Below are 21,128 nucleotides of genomic sequence, written 5' to 3' on the forward strand. Positions count from 1 at the left end.
AGCCTCCTTCCCTTCCAAAATGGGAAATGAAACTGAGTCCCTCTGCAACCCTTCCTGGAGGTTATTTTGGTATTTGTTGTGTAAGCAATTCCCAGGAGCAGCACAAGCAGTGCTGCATCCAGGATGGTCAAGTGAGGCTTCTCTCTGTGTATCACACTGGGCAAGAGGAGGATGTGTCCTGTGGCTCTTTTCTGGTCATCCCATAACCCTCTCCAGTCTGATTGCAGTTTCCAAAGTTCAGGTAGGCCTGGAGTCTCTTCAGGAGTGCTATGGTCAGATTGTGTGAGTCGGTGGACTCGCCCAGGACTACAGAGCAAAGAATGTCCACCATGAGAGCTCAGCATGGCAGGCTGTGATGGAAGTGGCTGTGGCACACCCATCTCCCCTCCTGCCTGCTGAGTTCATGCCACACAGGGAAGAGCAAGCTGGGCCCTCCAAAAGTGGCTGACAGCAGATGTCAGTAGATGTGTTGGTCTCACCCTTTGAAACAAGTGATGTTGATGCAGCTGACTCTCTTTCTTCACTTTTTTCCCTCTTAGACCTTCTTGCCCCTTAAGTGGATGGCTCCAGAGAGCATCTTCAACAACCTCTACACCACCCTGAGCGATGTGTGGTCCTTTGGGATTCTCCTCTGGGAGATATTCACTCTAGGTAAGTACCCTGGAGATCACAATGGCGCCTGTAGGTGTCTGTTAGCAGGATCCGTTCCCAAGGACAATAGAAATCCCTCTCTAATTCCCAAGTCCCAGTCTTAACCAGTCAGAGCAGCACTTCACTCCCTATCTCCTTCTTTCCCATGCTGACATTACCATCTGGAAATGAGATGGAACAGGAAAGGTAAAGAACAAGGAGGGAACCTTGGTGTGAAAAGCGTGTTGGCAAGGGGGTGGCAGGCAGCCTACCAATCTGATGTCCTGCTCTCCCTTTACGCCCAGGGGGGACTCCATACCCTGAACTGCCCATGAATGAACAGTTCTACAACGCCATCAAACGTGGCTATCGGATGTCCAAACCCACCCATGCCTCTGAGGAAATGTGAGTGCTGCCCTACACAAGCTACAGGAGCGTTTCTGCCTCTCTTCTCTCCACCTGTTAACTCACCAGAGTGCTCTCTCTCCCCTCTTGTCAGCTATGATATCATGCAGAAGTGCTGGGAGGAGAAGTTTGAGATCAGGCCATCCTTCTCACAGCTGGTGGTGCTGATGGGAAACCTTCTGGTGGATTGCTACAGAAAGGTATGTTGCAAGGATCCTGTGCTGGAGGGACAGAAGAGAGTCTGTGCCCTGTGGAGGGTGCTTGGTCAGGGCCCTCAGGCAGGGTCTGGAGACCAGCACTTGGTGCTGCTGTGCCAGAGGATGTTGCTGTGACTATGGCTGTGTTATTTTGAACAGTAAAGGTGCTTTAGGCACCCTGGGGACATTGCTGAGACCACTGGCATCACCAGGCAGGCAGCTGGTACCTCAGCAACTAGAGGAATCAGAACAGGCAGGAGATCAAAAACCTGCCTCCAGCTGTTTGGTACTTTGGACCTGCCAAGCTGTGCCTGTGATGTCTCCCTTATAAACATTTGTGACCTGGTTTTGGTGGAGGCAGAGTAGCTGAGCCCAGCCAGAAGGTGCCAGCCCCTCTATGAAAAGCCCAGCAGCCAGGGAAAGCAAATGCAACCCCCAGCCCCAGGCAACCAGCAGCAGAACAAGGGGACACAGTCTCAAGTTGTGCCAGGGGAGGTCTAGGCTGGATGTTAGGAGGAAGTTGTTGGCAGAGAGTGATTGGCATTGGAATGGGCTGCCCAGGGAGGTGGTGGAGTTGCCATCCCTGGAGGTGTTGAGGCAAAGCCTGGATGAGGCACTTAGTGCCATGGTCTGGTTGACTGGATAGGGCTGGGTGCTAGGTTGGCCTGGATGATCATGGAGGTCTCTTCCAACCTGGTTGATTCTGTGAGTCAATGATTCTCTGCACTCATGAGCCCTTCCTGTTCCCTTGGTAACCTGCCCTGCGAGAGCAGAGGTACCAGCAGGTGGATGAAGAGTTCATGAAGAGCGACCACCCTGCCGTTGTCCGCACAAGACCCATCGTCCCCGGGCTGAACAATGCCAGGCTCAATGCCAGCTCCCCCAGCAGCAGCATCCTCTACACAGCTGTGCACCAAGACGGGGGCGAGAACGACTACATCATCCCTCTGCCCGACCCCAAACCCGAGGCAAGCTGCGACCTCCCGCAGGAGCCCTCCATCAGCCGCACCAGGTGAAAGCATTGCTGCTGAGTGTCCTCCCTCCCCTCCGTGGCCAAAGCTGAAAGCAGAGCCTCAGAGAGCAAATGGGGATGCTGTGCTGAGGGATAGGCCAGGGCTGAGTGTACCAGGAGAAGACGACAGCAGAGTCACCCCTACCTGAGGTGCTGTGACCTTGCATGAGCCTGCAGGGATAGAGATCATAGAATCATAGAATGGCCTGGGTTGGAAGGGACCTCCAAAGGCCCTCTAGTCCAACATCCCTGCAGTGAGCAAGGACATCCTCAGCTAGATCAGGCTGCCCAGAGCCTTGTCAAGCCTCACCTTGAATATTCCAGGGATGGGGCTCCAACTACTTCTCTGGGCAACCTGTTCCAGTGCTCAGCCCCGCTCAGATGAACCAGAGGAGCTGGTACATGAGCTAAGAGGGGGTGCCATGTCACATCCCCATAGATCAGTCAGTACAGCTGGGGACAAGTGACCCTATTCACAAGGAGGAGGGCATACAGAGGCCCACAGCCTGCAGCACCCAGCTGGCAGTAAGTTGTGTAGTTTCAGGGCTGAGTAGACCCAACTGCTATTGTCTGTTTCCTTGTGGAAAGCTACTCAGGGTGGGGATACTGTGGGAACTCAATTCACTTCTCAGCTCTTGGGAACCCTCTTCCAACAGGAGACTTGGGACAAGGCACTCATTTCTCTCCCTCTTCTCTCCCTTTCAGCTCTGTGCTGAATGAAGCCAACACATCATCTACCATATCCTGTGACAGCCCTCTGGGCCTCCAGCAGGACGAGGAGCAGGAATCCGACCCACAGCCAGGCTGCCAGGAGCCAACCACAGGGCACCAAGAGGTGGAGGAGAGTTTCCTGTAGTCAGAGATGGGCTGACTCTGCATCTCCCCACGGAGAGGCCAGCTGAGGGCCTGACCCAGACATCAGAGAGAGCCATGCTTTGCACTCCTACATCAGGACATCCTCACCTGGCCCAGCACTCCGCCTTCCCTCCTGTGTCCCAGTGCTGGCTGGGGAATCAAAGACTTCTCCCCACTGCCATCCCCTGTCTCCTTACAAAGAGGTGGCTCAGTGCCAGCAACCTTCCAGATCACTGCCACATCCTCCTCAGTGATCAAACCACTGCAGGAGGGAGACATCTCACAGACCAACATCTTCTTTCCAAGTGGAAGACGTGGGCTGCGCCTCCGCAGGGGACACCGCTTTCTGCGTGGCTAAGGTGATCCTCCAGGCTCTTCCCTCCCCAGGGCAATGAGTTTCATCTCCTCTGCACCAGCACTTCTCTGATGGTCACAGCATCACCGTGGTTCTGTGAAATCCCACCAGGACAGGTGGTTTACTTGGAGCCCATTGCTGGGGTGCAGAGAGACTGCAACACCAACCTTCAGCTGCTGGAGGCCAAGAGCACGTTGGGAAGGTTCTCCAAGCACAGCCAAGCCCTGGAGAGCCCAGAGACACCAAACCACCCTTTTCCTCTCCTGGACAGCTCTTCTCTGGTGGACAGAGCATCATAAGCACTACAGGTACCCATGGCTCTGGGGCACAGCTCTGCACCCACCTAGAGGGGCTGTCACGCCCTGAACCCTTTTATGCCAAGCAGGGCACCAGGAGCCCCAAGGGCATGCCAGGAACTCAAAATGCTCTCACAATGACTCTGCTGTAGTAGCAAAGAGGGCAGTGCAGTGTTGTTTGTGTCGTTTGTGTGGACACTAAGCTAATTATTCTCCATTGCAGATTTAAAGGGAACAAATATATTAATCCACTAGCCAGGGCCAGTATATGGAAGCTGTTCATTAATCCACTGCCACTAAGCCCAGCTCATTTGCTGGGAGATCACACACATAACCCCACCAGCTGCCTTCCCTCTGGGAAGCAAGGGCTCCCAACCACCCTTTTTCAGGATGGAAGGTCTCCCCAATTCCCCTCCTGAGTCACAGCAAAACTAAGGGTTCTATAAGGATTTCGAACCACCAACCCAGGGACATCTCAAAAGAAAGAGAGGGAGAGAAGCTGGGAAGCAGTTTGGTCACAGCTGAACTGTATCTCACACCTTACCAATTCTCGGGGCCAGGCATAGCCACTTGCAGCCTGTGAGGGCTGGGGATGAGGTGTCCTGAGGTTCCAAGCAAAGCAAGAGGAACCAGAGAGGATTCCTCCCTCTTGGAAAATGTTGTGAAGAATAAAAGGGCAGAGACAATCCTCCTGCTTCCCACCTCCTTCCTCATTTCTCACAGTCAGGCCTGGGACTTCTCATGCTCTCGTTTGGCACTTGAATGAGGAGACTGAAGGCAGGAGCAACACCAGGCTTTGGAAGCCAGTTGTGAACCCACCTCTGCAGAGGTGGAAGCTGCAAAACCTGCAGGCCTGCCACCACAGAAACCGGCAGGGTGTGTTTCTGAAAGGAGAGGTTTCTTCTTCCACCCAGCTCCTTTCACTGCATGCCCCCACTCCCATTAACCCCTTCCTTGCCCTACTCACACACACATCTCTCTCTGCATCCTACAAACTCTGCACAGGCAGGTTGTCCAATTCAGAAATTCAAGCAGCATCTTGCTCTGCTCTTACCCTCCTGAAAGGAGAAGTTTCTCCTTGCACAGAGCTCTGTTCACTGCATGCCCCTACTCCCTTTAACCCCTTCCTTGCCATACTCATGCACATCTCTCTCTGCATCTCACAAACACTGCATAGGAAGCTTTACCAAGTCAGAAATTCAAGCAGCATCTTGCTGTGCTCTTACCCTCCTGAAAGGAGAAGTTTCTCCTTGCACAGAGCTCTGTTCACTGCATGCCCCTACTCCCTTTAACCCCTTCCTTGCCATACTCATGCACATCTCTCTCTGCATCTCACAAACACTGCATAGGAAGCTTTGCCAAGTCAGAAATTCAAGCAGTTTCTTGCTGGGCTTCTGCCATCTGAGAGCCACTGAGACTTTGTTGGGTTTGTTGGTTTTTTTTTTGCATCATTTTTTTCCCCAAATTCTGAAAGTTCTGCCAGAAATCCCCAGCAAAACAGCTTCTGTTTGAAGTTGTCTATCATTGCAGTGCTGCCATTTCTGCTGCTGAAAGAGGAGTAGGTGTTTCGTGGGCTGATGTCCTTGGTAAAATGTGAACATAAGAAATAGCACTTTTATTGGCAGCTAGGGGAGTGTATTTTCAGCCCATGGTCAGATTCCCCAGCATCCAGAGGGAGCACACTGTGAATGGCAACTATTTTTCCATGCTCTTTTCCTCCTGCTTGCAGTGAAGAAGCCATTTTCTGTGGCCACAGTTGATGAAATCCATGGGGAAGCAGTAACTTTTGAATCATAGAATCAACCAGGTTGGAAGAGACCTCCAAGATCATCCAGGCCAACCTAGCACCCAGCCCTAGATAATCAACCAGACCATGGCACTAAGTGCCACATCCAGGCTTTGCCTGAGCACCTCCAGGCACAGCAACTCCACCACCTCCCTGGGCAGCCCATTCCAATGCCAATCACTCTCTCTGCCAACAACTTCCTCCTAACATCCAGCCTAGACCTCCCCTGGTACAACTTGAGGCTGTATCCTCTTGTTCTGTGGCTGGTTGCCTGGGAGAAGAGCCCAACCCCACCTGGATACAGCTTCAGGTAGTAGTAGACAGCAATGAGGTCTGCCCTGAGCCTCCTCTTGTCTTCTTGAGATCCATGGGATCAGATGTCTTTATTTTTGTTACATGTAAGGTGCTTGGTAGGATCCATGTTACTGCAGCTTGAGACCATAGAATTCCACTGCATTGGAATGGACTACCCAGGGAGGTGGTTGAGTCACTAACCCTGGGTGTGTTTAGAAGTCATTTGGATGTGGTGCTTGGGGACATGGTTTAGGGTGAACCTTGTAGAATAGAGTTGTTGGTGATCCTGAGGGGCTTTTCCAACCTGGATGTCTCTGTCAGTCTGACCCTAACATCCTCTGTCTGCACCAGCTCCATTTCTGACTTGTCCTTCTCTATCAAAGGTGACCAGAAATACTCAGCACTTTGTGTAAGGTAGAATCTAGACCTCATAGATGGCACTGATAGCTCTGCTCTGTTCTGGATTTGACTTGCCTGCTGTAGCTTTGGGTAGTGTTGGCTTTGCCCCAGCCACAACATGCTGGTAGTTTCGAGTCATCCTCTGACCAATCCATGCACTTGTGTCTTGCTACCCTTCCAGCATTTCTAACTGAGATACTCCCTGCTGTTCCAGACATTGGGTCATCAGCACATTTCATCAACAAGCTGTTATTTTTGGGCTGGACCAACTAATAAAAAGATGAACTAATGCTAGAATCAAGAGCAGCTCTGGAGAGCTCCTTCTGCTACCTCCATCCAGCCCAAAGACTTCCCCAGCAATTCACTTTTTCTCACCTTCCCTTTGGCCACTTATTTGCAGCACAAATTCAGCACTAAACTCCATCTTGCACAGATTAATTGCTCACTAAATTGATCATTTACCACTATTAAATTGTTTCCACAGTCCTGAAAGGGGAGATCTGTTTCTCCTCCCTGCTGGTGGAGCTCAGGTGTCCTATTAGCTGGGCATTAGCCTTGCATGCCTGTGGCATTTTGCCTCACTTGTAGATTTATTGCAGTTATTCTGTGCATCAGCACCTCTTGTGCCTACTGGCAGGGTGCTATCCCCACCTCCCTCTTCCTTCTTCAAGTAGGTACTCCAGGCTCTTTGCAAAGTGGTACTGTTCTCCCCTCCAGAGAGATATGACCAAATACTTGCCTTTGGCCCTGTGACTGCAAGGGTCAAGTCTTGCACTTTGTGGTATTTTCCTGTCCCTACTCAACTGTTCCCATCACCACCTAGTGAGGGTGTGCAGACCTGCTGCAGAGACCAGGACTTCCCAGCCAGGGATGAGTTGGCAGCTGGGCATAGCCAACAAGTTTTGCTAAGCAGCCCTGAAACTCTCTTCCCAGAGAGGGCTTGGCAGGGCAAAGGCTTACAACAGCACCCAGACAAGCTCTGTCTGCTCAGGGAGCCAGCTCCAGCCTCCTCTCCCTCTCTGCTGCTGTTGTTCCAGTCCCTGGGTGGCCCAGCAGGTGAGGGCCAGGAGAAATGGTCAGCAGGGCCAATCAGGCTTGGAACTATAAATTCTCCTGTGAGGCTCTGAAGGAACCAGTCCCTCTGGGTTTTATTTTAGTTTTGATGATCAGCATTTTTGTTTGAGTGTGTTCTTATGTTTAGAGGTGGACCCAAACTGAGCCCCCCCACCCCCCTGCAAAGAAGGCTACAGCTTGGGCCCATCTCTAGTGCAATATCTTTTATTTGTAGATGATATTTTACTCTGCAGCTGTTACACGGTTATCAGCACCACTATAAGCATAATCCTACTGCCAGTCACTAGTCCATACCTGCCTAAGTGTATCCCTGAAACTAATGGGACACTCTGGTGTCTCTTTCCATGCATTAAGATGCTCCTCAGACTGATGTGTGCACAGGTTTTCATCCTTCTGTCCTTCTTGGTTTGAGAGTATCTCCTTTAGTGTCTGTTTGTGTCTTGTTCAGAAGTGGACTTTACTCCTAACCAGGCTGTCTCTGTTTGCCTGACAAAGAGAGGACCACGGTGAAGTTCCCACGGGGATGGGAGGCAGAAGTGCAGTTGCAGATGTGCAGCCAGAAGGAAGTCAGCCAGAAGAGAGAAACAGTTCTTCTTCTTCCCAGTCAGGGCACTGGGCTGAGAGACAGCACCAGAAGCACAGGTCACTGGGCAGAGGGTTAGCTTTTGGCTGTGAGGAAGCCCAAGGGCTGGCTGGGTAAAGCTGGGCAGATGTGGAGAAGGGGATTTCACAGATGTCTCCTCCTGGGGGCTCTTTCTAAAACAAGATGTCAGCTAACATGCTAAGGAGGCAGACTCCATGCTTCAAGGTGAGGAAGGGCTCTGCTTGGGCTCAGAGCTTAGCTTAGCTCCCAGGACTGCTGTGGCCAGCTCTCCCTGCCGGGTCTCCCATGGACAGGAGAGCAGTGGGCTGCCCAGCCTGGCTCACTTGGAGAACATGAAGTTTGGCCTTTGGCAGCCTTTGCCCCAGGATGGTTGCACAGGCAGAGAGCAGCCAAGGCAGCTGCAGGTCCTGGCTGGGCCCTGGGCAGCTCCCGGGCCATGCACAGGTCCTTCCTGCAGCAGACCTCAGCCCTGTCTGGCTGCTGAGTGAGCAGCACTGCCTGTGACTATGGAGGCACCAAGCTGTCTGCAGGACTTGCTCATGGCAGGCCAAGGAGTGTTAAAAACCAAATTTCATGGGCCAGTATTGCTGGACTCCAAGCATAATTCCCATGTGTCACCCAGGGGCCTGAAGCCTCTGGCACATGCCAAGGCGGATCCAGTCGGCTCTGGCGAAGGCAGGGGAACTGCTCCAGCGTAGCTTAAGTAGCCCTTTGAAGAGATGATCCTTGCAGGGGTGGCAGGAGGCAGGGAAGCCAGCTCATGCTTGGAAGCCTGCAGGGTCCCATCTTTCCTATCCTTTCCTCCTTCATGGATTGCATCAGAACTGCCTTTTGCCCTCTCCTCCTCCTGCTGTGCTGGCTTGCTGGCATCACGCTGCCACTCTGCAGCATCTCTGCCCACAAGCAGCACCTGCTCCCGTGCTGCCTGCCAGAAACCATCCCGAGGGCAAAGGAAAAACGGAGTTCAGACCAAGGTACCAAAGAGTTAACATTTCCCTAGGTGTACAGATGTCTTTGTAGCATTTGTCCTGTGTCACTTCTGTAGCCACGAGGTACTATTTTTTATGCTGTAAACTTTTGCAAGTGCATTTTTAAAGACAGAGTTTAAAAAAATAAAGGTGTTCTTCTTTTTTGCAAAGCTCTAGCTCTTCCTTTCTTTGCCTGGGTTTGGTTGCTCCCCCTCAGATGGGCTTGGGGATACAGCTTAACCACGTTGTGGGTGAAGGCTAAGCACCTTAATACCCTGTGCATGACCCCAGTGCTTAGTGAAAGCCAAGCTGCGAGCCAGGCAGGGAGAAGCACAGCGAGGAAACAGCTGAGCTCAGGGATGTGGTAAGGAGCAGAGGCTGCTAACAGGGCAGGATCTGCCCTGGCTCTCTGGTAGCTGCCCAGCTTGTGAGTCGTGTTGCACTAGGAGGAGGTGAGTAGAGGGAAGGACGCTGGGAAAAGTTCCTGTGTGCATGCCCAGAGCTGAAAGTTTGGGGCAGCAACCCCAAAGAAGGGCTTGATGTACTCCTTAAGAGTATTGTTTGGTCTCTGCTCAGACCAGAGATGTGGGAGATGCCAGACTAAACACTGCTGGGCTGAAGGAGCTGAGAGGCACCACAGCCTTGTTGGTCTTTCTACACAGTTTAATAACTCAGGGTGGTGGGTGGGAGAGTCTGGAGGGAGCAATGGGGCAGGGCACCAGCAGGAGACAGAGGCACAGCAGTGCGCAGAGCAACCCGTGTCCAGCTCTCCTTCCAGCTGGGCTCTCCTCCTCTCCTTCTGGGATGAGGGATTCACTGATTCCTTTTAAAGATGTAGTCCCAGAATACAGCTGCCCACACCACCACTCCTGTTGCTGTGAACAGGTGGGTTTGAACTGAGGTTCAACTATATTGGTGCTGATCCTGTTTTCAGGCTGCATGGTGCAGTCCTCACTTTCTCACCTCCTGGAAACCCCCTGTGTATCCAGTGGTCCAAGGCATCAGCTACAGCAGGACACAGGTCCGAGTCCCAGCAAGGCTCTGCTTTTCAGCACAGCCTGTCCTGGGCTCCTGGCACTGCAGTTTGCCAGAGAGGAGATTTGCAGGCTCCTTGACCAGCTCAGGCTGAGTCACCTGGCACAGCTCAGCCACGACAGGCACATGACATTTTTCTCCAGAAGCTGAATCAGCAGGGCATAAAAACATCACCTTGGGTTGAGGGAAAGCAGAGAGGGGGAATTGTCAGAGCTCAGCTCTGAACCCAGCTGGATCCCACTGCCTAATCCCTGCCTGGAAGGATTTTTGCATGTTGGAAGGCACTGAGGAGGGGTCGTGTGGTTGGGAATGGGTATGGAGACATGGGGACTCTCAGCAGAACTCCAGAACGAGTCTTCTGACTGATAGGACAGGCGCTCTGTGGGAGAGCTCAGTGAGAGAGAGAAACTCAGACTGCATAGGTTTTAGCTCTTTGGGAACCAAGAGCTCGCTGGGCACGTGAGTGTTTCATGTATGGCTCAACTGCTGCAGGCAGGCAGGACACCATGGCCACCAGTGTAAGGCTGGAATGGCTTAGCCCCATTCCCAGTGTGGGAAATGAGCTTCAACCCCAGTTGTTTTCAGTCAGGGGTCACAGCAGCCTGCAATCTCCCCTCCAGATCCAGCCTGTGGCTAGCCATGTACAAAGCAGCTTTTGTGCCACCTTCCAGCACTCCTTCCAGCCCATTGGGGCCTCCACAGATATCTCTGGCCTTCAAGAGGCTCAGTGTAAGGCCAGAACTCCTCTGAGAGCATCCCTGCCCCTTGCTCAGAGCTGCTCGGGCACATGAGCCCCAGCAGCATGCCTGTGGTTGAGCTGCTGCTCACAACCCTCGGATTTGAGGTGCAGAACACAGGCAGGAGAAGGTAGCCACATATGAGGGAGGAACACTAGCAGATGAGCATGCCCAAGTGTGCCCAGCCCAGCTTGGTGACCCATGTATGAGGGCTGTGACATGTCACCTGTGGACTACTGCTATCAGAGACACTCTGCAAGGGGTGTCCTCAAAGAGAAGGCAGGCTGGGGGACTGTTTCCTTCTCTGTCTTAAACATGTCTGGTTTAGTGCTTGTTCACCCTGGTGAGTCAGTTCTCTCAGAGCTGCCATTTGTTCCTGGAAAAAACACACAGTTAAAAAGAAGAAGGAGGGAAAGAAACATCCTTTAAAAAGCCCCTTTGGCTCAAAAGGAGGAAAGAATAATCAGGCAAACATCTCCTGTGGCCCAGCCACTCGACAGCCCCCTGGCTCTGGGCAGGAGCCCCCCACTGCATCTGCTCAATGTTCTTCTCCCCTGCCTGCTGCCAGGAAAAACTGCTGAGAGGAAATCTGCTCCAGCCAAAAGCTGCTTTTCTTCTCTCTGGCCTCCCTCATGCTCTCCAGCCATCCTTCTGGCCAAAACCAAGAGCTCTCTCCTCATTCTCATGACTCTTACTCATCTCCAGCAGTCAGCCGCGCTCTCATCTCTTGGCCCCGGGACCCTGCCCTGCTGGTGCTCTGCTACCTGCCCCCTTTTGAAGAAGCCCACTCCCTGCCAGCTTGTGTGACCCTCCTCTGCCTGGCACCTTTGCTCTGCAGGTGCAGATCCCTCAGCAGCCTGAGCAGACGCTTTGGTGAAGCTCCTCTCTTCTGCCCAGGTTTGGCAGCTGATGTCTCTGTCACCTCTCCACTGCAGAGGGGTGCAGCCAAGGCAGAGCTCTGCAGTTCACCAAAGACAAAACCTTCCTCCCCCGTGCTTCCCACTGCTGTCAGGTGCTGGCCATAACTTCCCACCCCAGTGCTGCTGTGAACTGTTGTGAACTTCTGCTGCTGCAGGAGGTCATCCAGAGATAGAGAGCAAGAGGCAGCCTGTGCCAGACTCGACCTCCTAATACCTGGCTGATTTGAGCATCCCTGGGAGAGCTGCTTTGCTTCAAACCATTCCCTCAGGCCCTGTTTTGCAGGATTAACCAAGTGCCTAATTACTGCTCCCAGGTGCCTGCAGGTTGCCAGTTAGAAAGCAGCTTCAAAAAGCCTTCCACTATCAAGGCAGAAGGACTGGGTGAGGCAGGGTCCTGGGGAGGAGGGGTCCTTGCTTGAGTTCTGTGGCTGTCTGATGGTGACATGGTTGCTGTGAGCCTCAGGCTTGGAGGCTCTGGGAGAGGAGAAATTCTGGGATCTGGGCAGGGAAGGGTCTGCAGGCTGGACCCCAGTGTGTCTTCCTGCAGGGGATGGTGGTAAAGGTGAGCCTGAGGCTGGCTGGGATCAGCCCTACCTTTTGCTTGGTGCTGGGGTGGAGCACTCAGGAGGTGATCCTGAGTGGCCACAGCACTACTTTCTGGACCGAGGCTTCTGCTCCCTCTATAATCTTCACAGACCTTTTGCCATCTGGAAAGCTGCCCTGGGCTGAACTACCTTTGTGAGCCTGTTGTGGGGGAGTTGCCATGTTGCTGTGTGGGCCCCCAGGTCCCCAAGCCGTCAAGAGCCACCAAGTCTGAGACAAAACCTGCGCTGTTGAGGTAAGATGGAGTCCTCTGTCATCAAGGCAGGTCCCAGCAAGCCCTCAAGCAACAGTAAAGAGGAGGCTCAGGGCAGACCCAGGCTGTGCATCCTGCAACTCTCAATGTTTTCTCCACAGCTTTTTCTTTTTTAATGTGCCCCCAAGCAGCACTACAGGCTGGGGACAGGACAGAGTGGCTGGGAGCAGACAGGCAGAGAGGGACCTGGGGGTGCTGGTAGATAGTAGCTGAACATGAGCCAGCAGTGTGCCCAGGGGGCCAGGAGAGCCAATGGCATCCTGGCCTGGATCAGTGTGACCAGCAGGACAAGGGAGGTTATTCTGCCCCTGTGCTCAGCACTGCTCAGGCCACACCTTGAGTGCTGTGTCCAGTTCTGGGCTCCTCCATTCAAGAGAGATGTTGAAGTACTGCAATGTGTCCACAGGAGGGCGCCAAAGCTGGTGAGGGGCCTGGAGCACAGCCCTGTGAGGAGAGGCTGAGGGAGCTGGGGGTGTGCAGCCTGCAGAAGAGGAGGCTCAGGGCAGAGCTCATTGCTGTCTGCAGCTACCTGAAGGGAGGCTGTAGCCAGGTGGGGTTGGTCTCTTCTCCCAGGCAAGCAGCAACAGAACAAGGGGACACAGTCTCAAGCTGTGCCAGGGGAGGTCTAGGCTGGATGTTGTTAGGAAGTTGTTGGCAGAGAGAGTGATTGGCATTGGAATGGGCTGCCCAGGGAGGTGGTGGAGTCACTGTGCCTGGAGGTGTTGAAGCAAAGCCTGGATGAGGCACTTAGTGCCATGGTCTGGTTGACTGGACAGGGCTGGGTGCTAGGTTGGCCTGGATGATCTTGGAGCTCTCTCCCAACCTGGTTGATTCTATGATGCCCTGGGCTTTGGGGCGGCAGTAGCCAGGGCGGGTTGGGATTGCCCTTAGCCATTGCAGTGTCCCCTGCCCGCCCTGGGGTCCGGGGCAGGAGAGCGGCGGCGGCGGCAGAGGGTCCCTGCGCTGCGGTGTGTGCTGGCCCCACCTCTGCCCCGGGGGTTGTCACCGGTGACGTCCGAGGGCATCGCCTGCCTTCTGGGTGCTTTTCCCCCTCGCATTTCAAAACCAAACAACAACAACAGAAAGGAAAAAAAAAAAAGGAATTTCTTAACTTGTGGTCGACGCAGAAAGGAGAAGCTCCTGCCGAGGAGCGCCGGGGACGGCGCCCGGGGGAGAGGCGCTCGCTGCTGCGAAGGATCCTTCAGCTGGGTCCCTGCTCCACGCTGGCCGCACCGTGGGTCCTGGGGACATGGGTCCTGCTCTCCTCCTGCTGCTCGCCACGGCTGGTGTCTGGCACGGTAGGTGCACTGCTCCCACAAAGCCCTCCGGTGTCTTCGTGTGGCTCCTGGGCCGTTTGGGGATGTAGTGAGGGTTTCGTGGGTGTTTGGTGCCAGGGCTCCATCCCTCCTCAGCTGAGGAGCCACAGCCTCGGGGGGGACGGGGAAATGCTGAAGGTGGACTAAGGGTCACTTGGCTCCCAGCGACAGACAGTGAAGCTGAGCGCTGTTATGTCTACCCAAAGCCTGCTGTGGCCTGGGACTGTCCCTGCTGCTGGAGACTGCTCCGTGAGGCAGCCACCGCCGCTGGGGGCAAGTTCAAGCAGCTCTTGTACAGGCAGGGAGTAGGCAAGGGAGCCTGGCTGCCCCATGGCACAGCAGGGAAGAGGCACCCGTGCAACCTGTCTGCCCCATGGCACAGCAGGGAAGAAGCACCAGTGCAACCTGGCTGCCCCATGGCACAGCAGGGAAGAGGCACCAGTGCAACCTGTCTGCCCCATGGCACAGCAGGGAAGAGGCACCAGTGCAACCTGTCTGCCCCATGGCACAGCAGGGAAGAGGCACCAGTGCAACCTGTCTGCCCCATGGCACAGCAGGGAAGAGGCACCAGTGCAACCTGGCTGCCCCATGGCACAGCAGGGAAGAGGCACCAGTGCAACCTGGCTGCCCCATGGCACAGCAGGGAAGAGGCACCAGTGCAACCTGTCTGCCCCATGGCACAGCAGGGAAGAGGCACCAGTGCAACCTGGCTGCCCCATGGCACAGCAGGGAAGAGGCACCAGTGCAACCTGTCTGCCCCATGGCACAGCAGGGAAGAGGCACCAGTGCGACCTGTCTGCCCCATGGCACGGCAGGGAAGAGGCACCAGTGCGACCTGTCTGCCCCATGGCACGGCAGGGAAGAGGCACCAGTGCAACCTGTCTGCCCCATGGCACAGCAGGGAAGAGGCACCAGTGCGACATGTCTGCCCCATGGCACGGCAGGGAAGAGGCACCAGTGCAACCTGTCTGCCCCATGGCACAGCAGGGAAGAGGCACCAGTGGAACCTGTCTGCCCCATGGCACAGCAGGGAAGAGGCACCAGTGTGACCTGTCTGCCCCATGGCACAGCAGGGAAGAGGCACCAGTGCGACCTGTCTGCCCCATGGCACAGCAGGGAAGAGGCACCAGTGCAACCTGTCTGCCCCATGGCACAGCAGGGAAGAGGCACCAGTGCAACCTGTCTGCCCCATGGCACAGCAGGGAAGAGGCACCAGTGCAACCTGTCTGCCCCATGGCACAGCAGGGAAGAGGCACCAGTGCAACCTGGCTGCCCCATGGCACAGCAGGGAAGAGGCTGCCCCATGGCACAGCAGGGAAGAGGCACCAGTGGAACCTGTCTGCCCCATGGCACAGCAGGGAAGAGGCACCAGTGGAACCTGTCTGCCCCATGGCACAGCAGGGAAGAGGCACCAGTGCAACCTGTCTGCCCCATGGCACAGCAGGGAAGAGGCACCAGTGTAACGCTGAATGCAGACTTGGCTGTAGCAGCTTCCTGAAGGGCATCCAGAACTCCAGATCATTGTAGAGGGTACACTGTAAGGGTCACAGAGCACTGGAGCAGGTGTCACAGAGCCCTGGAACAGGCTCCCCAGAGAGGTTGTGGGGTCTCCTTCTCTGGAGACTTTCAAGGCCTGTCTGGATGTGTTCCTCTGTGGTCTGTGTTAGATTGTATGGTCCTGCTCTGTCAGGGGGTTGAACTCGATGATGTCCCTGGGTCCCTTCCAACCCCTGACATCCTGTGATGCTGTGGAGGAGAGTGGTGGAAAGACAAGGTGTGCTTCTGGTCTGCATTGGCTCTGGAGTGTGGCTGTGCTGAGGGCTTGCTCCTGGTTGCCTGCAGCACTGCTGGGTTAAGGCTGAGGGGTACAGAAAGGTGCACATAGTGTAAAAAGAGTCTCAGAAAGTGGAGAGGTGGGAAAGGGAAACTTACCACTGTTTGGATCTGAGCAGAAGTTTAGGAGGAAAAAGATGTTTGTCAGAAAGTGTGTCCTGAGGGAAGCCAGTCCTGAAATAGTGTTGTGCCCAAACGGGGCAAGAGCTGGAGGTGCTTGGCCTGCAGGTGAGAGTGGAGAAAGCCAGCTGCATTGCACCTCCCAGTGCACCTCATGTCTGGCTGGAGGTGTCAGAGGTTTGCTGTTTTCTGCTGGTGCTTGGCATGCACAGCACCACTGCAGAGCCAAGGTGGAAACAAAAAGCAGCCAGGAAAGGAGAGGTGGCTACACCTGGCTTCTGAGGCTGCAGAGATGGCCAAGAGGTGATAACCCATCAGCCTCAAAGCATCACTGAGCCTCTCTTGAGGTTTTTAACCAAACAGACAGAAACCAGCAGGATTAATCTGGTGTTTTCAGAGCTGGCAGCCTCTCAGGTCTTGTGCTGGTGTTTTCCCTCACTTTCCCCTTGAGCTTTGCTTCCCACAGAACGAAGCTCTGGTCTAAAGTCCTCCCTGGGATAGGGCAGTCTTGGGAGGGAAAGCATTCAGCGTGTAACAGGGAGGTGGTGCAGCTCTTGAGGCACTGCTGTGTTAGTATTTTCATCCCAGGAAATCTGTGTGCCTCTTGCTGTGGCAGTGCATGGTGCTTCACTTCAAGTTGTGGCTTTCACGTGAGGAGCAGGCTTCTTCCAGCTTTTCTGTGCTGGGCTTGGGTTGTAAAGGCTGCAGGGGGCTAATTTATTCTTTTTAAACTCTTTGTTTTATTTAAGACAATAGGGACTAAACAGATATGATGTTGATTTGTGAGGGATCATGGTAAGACCTCACCAAAAAGATCCTTGAGGCACCAGGCATGCTGCAAGGTGAACTGCATTGCCAAGGTTGTCCAAAGCTGGAGCCAGAGCCTGACTTCCTGCTGCCTCTTGAACTGCAAATGTGTCTTCTGAGAAGGCCCAGTGCTGATGTGTGACCGCTGTGATCTGAGACTGTCAGGGGCTCAAATGACAGCCTTGGAACAAGGAGAGGAAGGTTTAAAACCACATCAGCTCAGACCTGTTCTTGGCCACTTTGAGAGGCCCTCCTAGCCTTGTTCATTTTTTTGGGAGGGAGGTCATTGTGGGGGGTTTTATTGTTACAGATGAACCTAAACTTCTCTGCTTGGGGCTTCTATGTCAGATGTGATGAGCCACCTTTTCCCCCATCCCCTGTGAAAGGACAAGGAGCAATGGATGGAAGCTGCAGCACAGGAGGTTCCAGCTCAACACAAGGGGAAACTTAACTGTAAGGGTCACAGAGCCCTGGCACAGGCTGCCCAGAGAGGTTGTGGAGTCTCCTGCTCTGGAGCCTTTCAAGGCCTGTCTGGATGTGTTCCTGTGTGACCTGAGCTAGATTGTCTGGTCCTGCTCTGGCAGGGGCGTTGGACTCAATGATCTCTTTGAGTCCCTTCCAACCCCTGACATCCTGTGAGCCTGTGATCCTCTGCCCCCCCCCCCCCCCCCCTCTCCAGGTACTGTAGGTGACTGAGGAAGATGTCCTCAAAATCCAAGGCTTTTCTTCCCCATCATTGCTGGGGGAGCAGTAGGAGCCTGCACCTGATATGGGTCTCACTCAGACATTAGCCTTGTTACCCCACCAGGGACAAGTCAAATCCTGATGACTGTCTTCTGCAGCAAGGCTCTTGAGCCTCTGCCTTAGCAGCCTTCACTTCTCCCACACCATTTCCAAACCATTATCAGAAGAAAGTAATGTTTTGGCTGGTGTGGAAGAGGCAGAGACAGAATCTGCAGCTGCAACTAGAGGTCATGGTTGCACAATCCCAGTGTGGTTAAACCTTTGGCCAGCAGTTACTGGCAGTGCTGAGGAAGCTGCTGGAGTGCTGTGGAGAGACATCCTTGGGCTTCGTGCAAGGCTGCCTGCTGGTCAGCAGGGAGAAAGGAAAGCAGGGCTGCTGGAGGAGGCTATTCTGGAAGAGGACCTGCTGGTCTGACTCATGTCTGAGCACACACAAAGGAGTGGGTGCTTGGGTGGCCTGCACCTGGCATTGTCCTACATTTAGTGTCTCTGCTTTGCCTCTCCTCACTTGTGTGCTAGTTCTGCCATTGATAGGAGTCTCTAGTGACAGTCTGGGGGCTGCTGCTTCACTCATGGGGAGCAGCTACCCTGAGCCTCCTCTGGCCAGGACATCTTGGGATTAACTCCAGGATGATGACAAGAACAGGGTGACAACTCATATCTCTCTTGTCCTCTTAAGCTGGAGACAAACTAAGGACAGTTGCATCATAGTCCTTTCCTGAGCCAGTCAGAGTGCAGCTAGGAGAATCATAGAATCAAACAGATTGGAAGAGACCTCCAAGATCATCCAGGCCAACCTAGCACACAGCCCTGTACAATCAACCAGACCATGGCACTAAGTGCCTCAGCCAGACGTTGCTTGGACACCTCTAGGGACAGTGACTCCACCACCTCCCTGGGCAGCCCATTCCAATGCCAATCACTCTCTCTGCCAACAACTTCCTCCTAACATCCAGCCTAGACCTTCCCTGGCACAACTTGAGACTGTATCCCCTTGTTCTGTTGCTGCTTGCCTGGGAGAAGAGCCCAACCCCACCTGGCTACAGCCTCCCTTCAGGTAGTAGTAGACAGCAGTGAGGTCTGCCCTGAGCCTCCTCTTCTGCAGGCTGCCCACCCCCAGCTCCCTCAGCCTCTCCTCACAGGGCTGTGCTCCAGGCCCCTCACCAGCTTTGTCTCCCTTCTCTGGACACCTTCCAGAAGAAGAGCTTGGCTCCCCCATCAAATGGTGCTGGAGCCTTGGATGTGGAGGGGTGGCTAAAGCAAGGTGAGGCAAAAGTGTCCAGTGACAGAGTGAAAGAAAGAAAAGTGCCCAGCCCTGCTAGAAAAGACAGCTTAGCAGAAGGGGGAGATTGTCACACCTCAGGCATGTGGAAAATGTGGCTTTGCTCAGGATTCTGGGATATGTTTTTCCTCTGTTCTGGCTTTTCCTCTTTCCATGGAAAGATAGAAGTGTCACTAAAAACACCCAAACCCCAGGGAGATAAAATGTCAAACATTCCATGCTCTGAAGCTCCCTGTCCTCTGCTTCATCCCCCCAGGGCCAGTAAATTTGAAGCAGGCCTTGTCTGGGTTTTCCCTGGGCACCTTCATGGCTGCCATGCAGCAGTGATGCCCCCCAGGGCCTGGAGTCTCTACCCATTATTGAAGAGAGGGAGGCATGAGCCCAAGGCTGCTTAAATGATGCTCTTTGAGTGAGCTCTGGTGCTACAATCATGAGCATAGCTGATGGCACAGGACACATTGCTGCTTTGAACATAGTCTTCCTCACCAAATGACCTGTGAGCAGGACTGGGTGAGGATGGGCACATGCTGCTTCTACTGCCTGTTACAGGGACAGTGTCCAGGGCAGCATCTGGAAATGGATTCACTTCAAACTGTCTTTGCTACCCATGACCACAAGCAGCCTTCTCTTTTCCTATCCCTGCACAAAAAGGGGCTCCAACATTTGTTCACTGCTTCCCTTTCCCATGAAGGACATGCAAGGGCAGCTGGCCTCATGATGCCATTACAGGGTGCCTTGCTCTCTGCCACCTCTTCCATGTTCGTTTGGACATGAAATCCTTCAGCTAAAGGACTCCTGGCAGTCCAGAGCAGTCTGCTGCAGAGTTTGAGGCTTCACAGGACCAAACTCTGCCCTTGTTTCTGCTGCCACCTCCCTGCCTGAAGTGACCTCCTCTACAAAGAGCAACCAACTGATAAATTGGGAGCTATGTTTCCTATATCTGAATCTGCTGTGTGCCCCTTTAAGATGTGAGGATGGGTTAGCAGCCGGGAAAGAAAGCAGAAGTGGGGAAATAGCCCTGGATAGAGGCTGGAGGGGGGGTGGTGCAGAGCCCCCCAGCACAGATAGCCCTTTGCAATGTGTTTCCTGTCCTCCCCAAAGGCCTGACGTGGGGGTGGTGGCACCACTTCTTCCCTGGCCCCATAGCACTGATTCATTTCTCACTTCCCCCCACCCTAAATATAGGTGGTGACTCAAAGGACTTGCTGATGTGGCAAAACAGGGGAAAAATATTTCCTTCTGATACTAAGGGCTGGAGTGGGACCCTGGTTCCCTTTTGTTCAGCCAGCAGAGAAGCCATCTTCAAAGGAGAGATGGCATCAGAAGTCCAGCCTGGCTGCAGGGTGTGCACTGACCTCCCACTCTACAAAAGCTCTCCGGGTCTGATCTAGCTCAAAACAGCACCAAAGAGAGCCTCATCCACTAGGTTGGACTTAAAGTTCACCAGATGGTGTTATGGGCTAACTAAGGTCAGACAGCAGCTCCAGCTCTACCACAAAAGGAAAAGAAGAGGCAAAACTCTTGCCTGATCCAAGCAGAGGCAAACCCCAAGAGAAACACTTTGGAAGCTAGCATCTGACCTAATCAACTCCAGATGATTGGTTTTTTGTGTCCCAGTGCAGTGAATGGACACGTGTGGGATTTTTTTCTTGTCCCTGAAATTCACTCCTTGGAGTGTCAGGCCATGTCAGCAGAAGTAGCAAGCAACAGGGCAAGAGGAAATGGCCTTGAGTTGTGCCAGGGGAGGCTTAGGCTGGATATTAGGAAAGATTTCTTCACAAAAGGGTTGTCCAGCCCTGGAACAGGCTGCCAAGGGAAGTGGTTGACTCACCATCCATGAAGGTATTTGGGAGATGTGGTGCTTCAGGACATGGTCTAGTGGTGGGCTTGGCAGTGCTGAGTTAACAGTTGGACTCAATGCTCTGAAAGATCTTTTCCAAGTGAACTGATTCTGTATCGGTCTGGTGGGGATGGGGAATGGCTGGAGCCACGTGAGCCAAGAAGCCAGCTTGGATCCCAAGCCCAGCCTCTTCCTGATGCTGATCTACTTCATTCCTCAGCAGCATGAACTCCAACAGAGCATCTTTAGGGATTATGGTTTTGCAGCCTCACTCTTTCTCTTTGCTTTGCAGGCTCAGCATCCCCAGTGATCAGCCCTGACCTGCCAGCTCTAGTCGTCGACACAGGCGACCCAGTCAGCTTGCACTGCTCAGGAGAGTCCCAAGTCAAATGGAAAAGCCAAAAGGCTACGGTCAGCAACCACACCAGCAGCACACTCAGCATCCCCAAGGCCACTTACAAGGACACTGGCACCTACAAGTGTGCTTATGTCAACAGCAGTGACAAGGGCATTGCAGCTGTGCATCTGTTTGTGAGAGGTAACCATCTCCACCCTTCTGTGTCTGCTGGCACCACTACCTCCTTCTGGGGAGCAAGGCCACTGCACACAGCTCCTCTCTCTGGCTGTGGCTGTGTGTTTGAGGAGCAGTGCAGGCTTCAGGGGGGGCAATGCCTTACCCACAACCATGTAAGGCCACATAAAATGGGGCCCATGGTTGAAGCATTGAGGTGGAGTTAAGAGCATCTATATACCGTGCATGTCT

The 21,128-nt window shown here is 53.8% G+C and overlaps 2 protein-coding genes across 5 annotated transcripts in view; both read left to right on the forward strand.

The window, feature by feature from the left end:
• PDGFRB (platelet derived growth factor receptor beta) overlaps nt 1-9,045 on the forward strand; it is a 39,223-nt gene extending 30,178 nt beyond the window's left edge. The window contains exons 20-24 of one of the 2 annotated variants that reach the window (XM_064162072.1): nt 540-651; nt 936-1,035; nt 1,130-1,235; nt 2,006-2,244; nt 2,950-9,045. In XM_064162072.1, the coding sequence (XP_064018142.1) occupies nt 540-651; nt 936-1,035; nt 1,130-1,235; nt 2,006-2,244; nt 2,950-3,100 (708 nt within the window). In that variant the 3' untranslated portion in view covers nt 3,101-9,045. The remainder of the gene's footprint in view (nt 1-539; nt 652-935; nt 1,036-1,129; nt 1,236-2,005; nt 2,245-2,949) is intronic. The other variant, XM_064162073.1, reaches the window with a different exon arrangement.
• Nucleotides 9,046-11,827: 2,782 nt separating this feature from the next.
• The window catches only part of CSF1R (colony stimulating factor 1 receptor), a 28,287-nt gene continuing 18,986 nt past the window's right edge, over nt 11,828-21,128 (forward strand). The window contains exons 1-4 of one of the 3 annotated variants that reach the window (XM_064162077.1): nt 11,828-11,948; nt 12,263-12,405; nt 13,551-13,721; nt 20,658-20,903. In XM_064162077.1, the coding sequence (XP_064018147.1) occupies nt 13,673-13,721; nt 20,658-20,903 (295 nt within the window). In that variant the 5' untranslated portion in view covers nt 11,828-11,948; nt 12,263-12,405; nt 13,551-13,672. Of the gene's footprint in view, nt 12,130-12,262; nt 12,406-13,550; nt 13,722-20,657; nt 20,904-21,128 lie in introns of all 3 variants that reach the window. The other 2 variants (XM_064162076.1, XM_064162078.1) reach the window with 2 other exon arrangements.

The sequence above is a fragment of the Pogoniulus pusillus genome, chromosome 22, assembly GCF_015220805.1.
Source record: "Pogoniulus pusillus isolate bPogPus1 chromosome 22, bPogPus1.pri, whole genome shotgun sequence".
NCBI lineage: Eukaryota > Metazoa > Chordata > Aves > Piciformes > Lybiidae > Pogoniulus > Pogoniulus pusillus.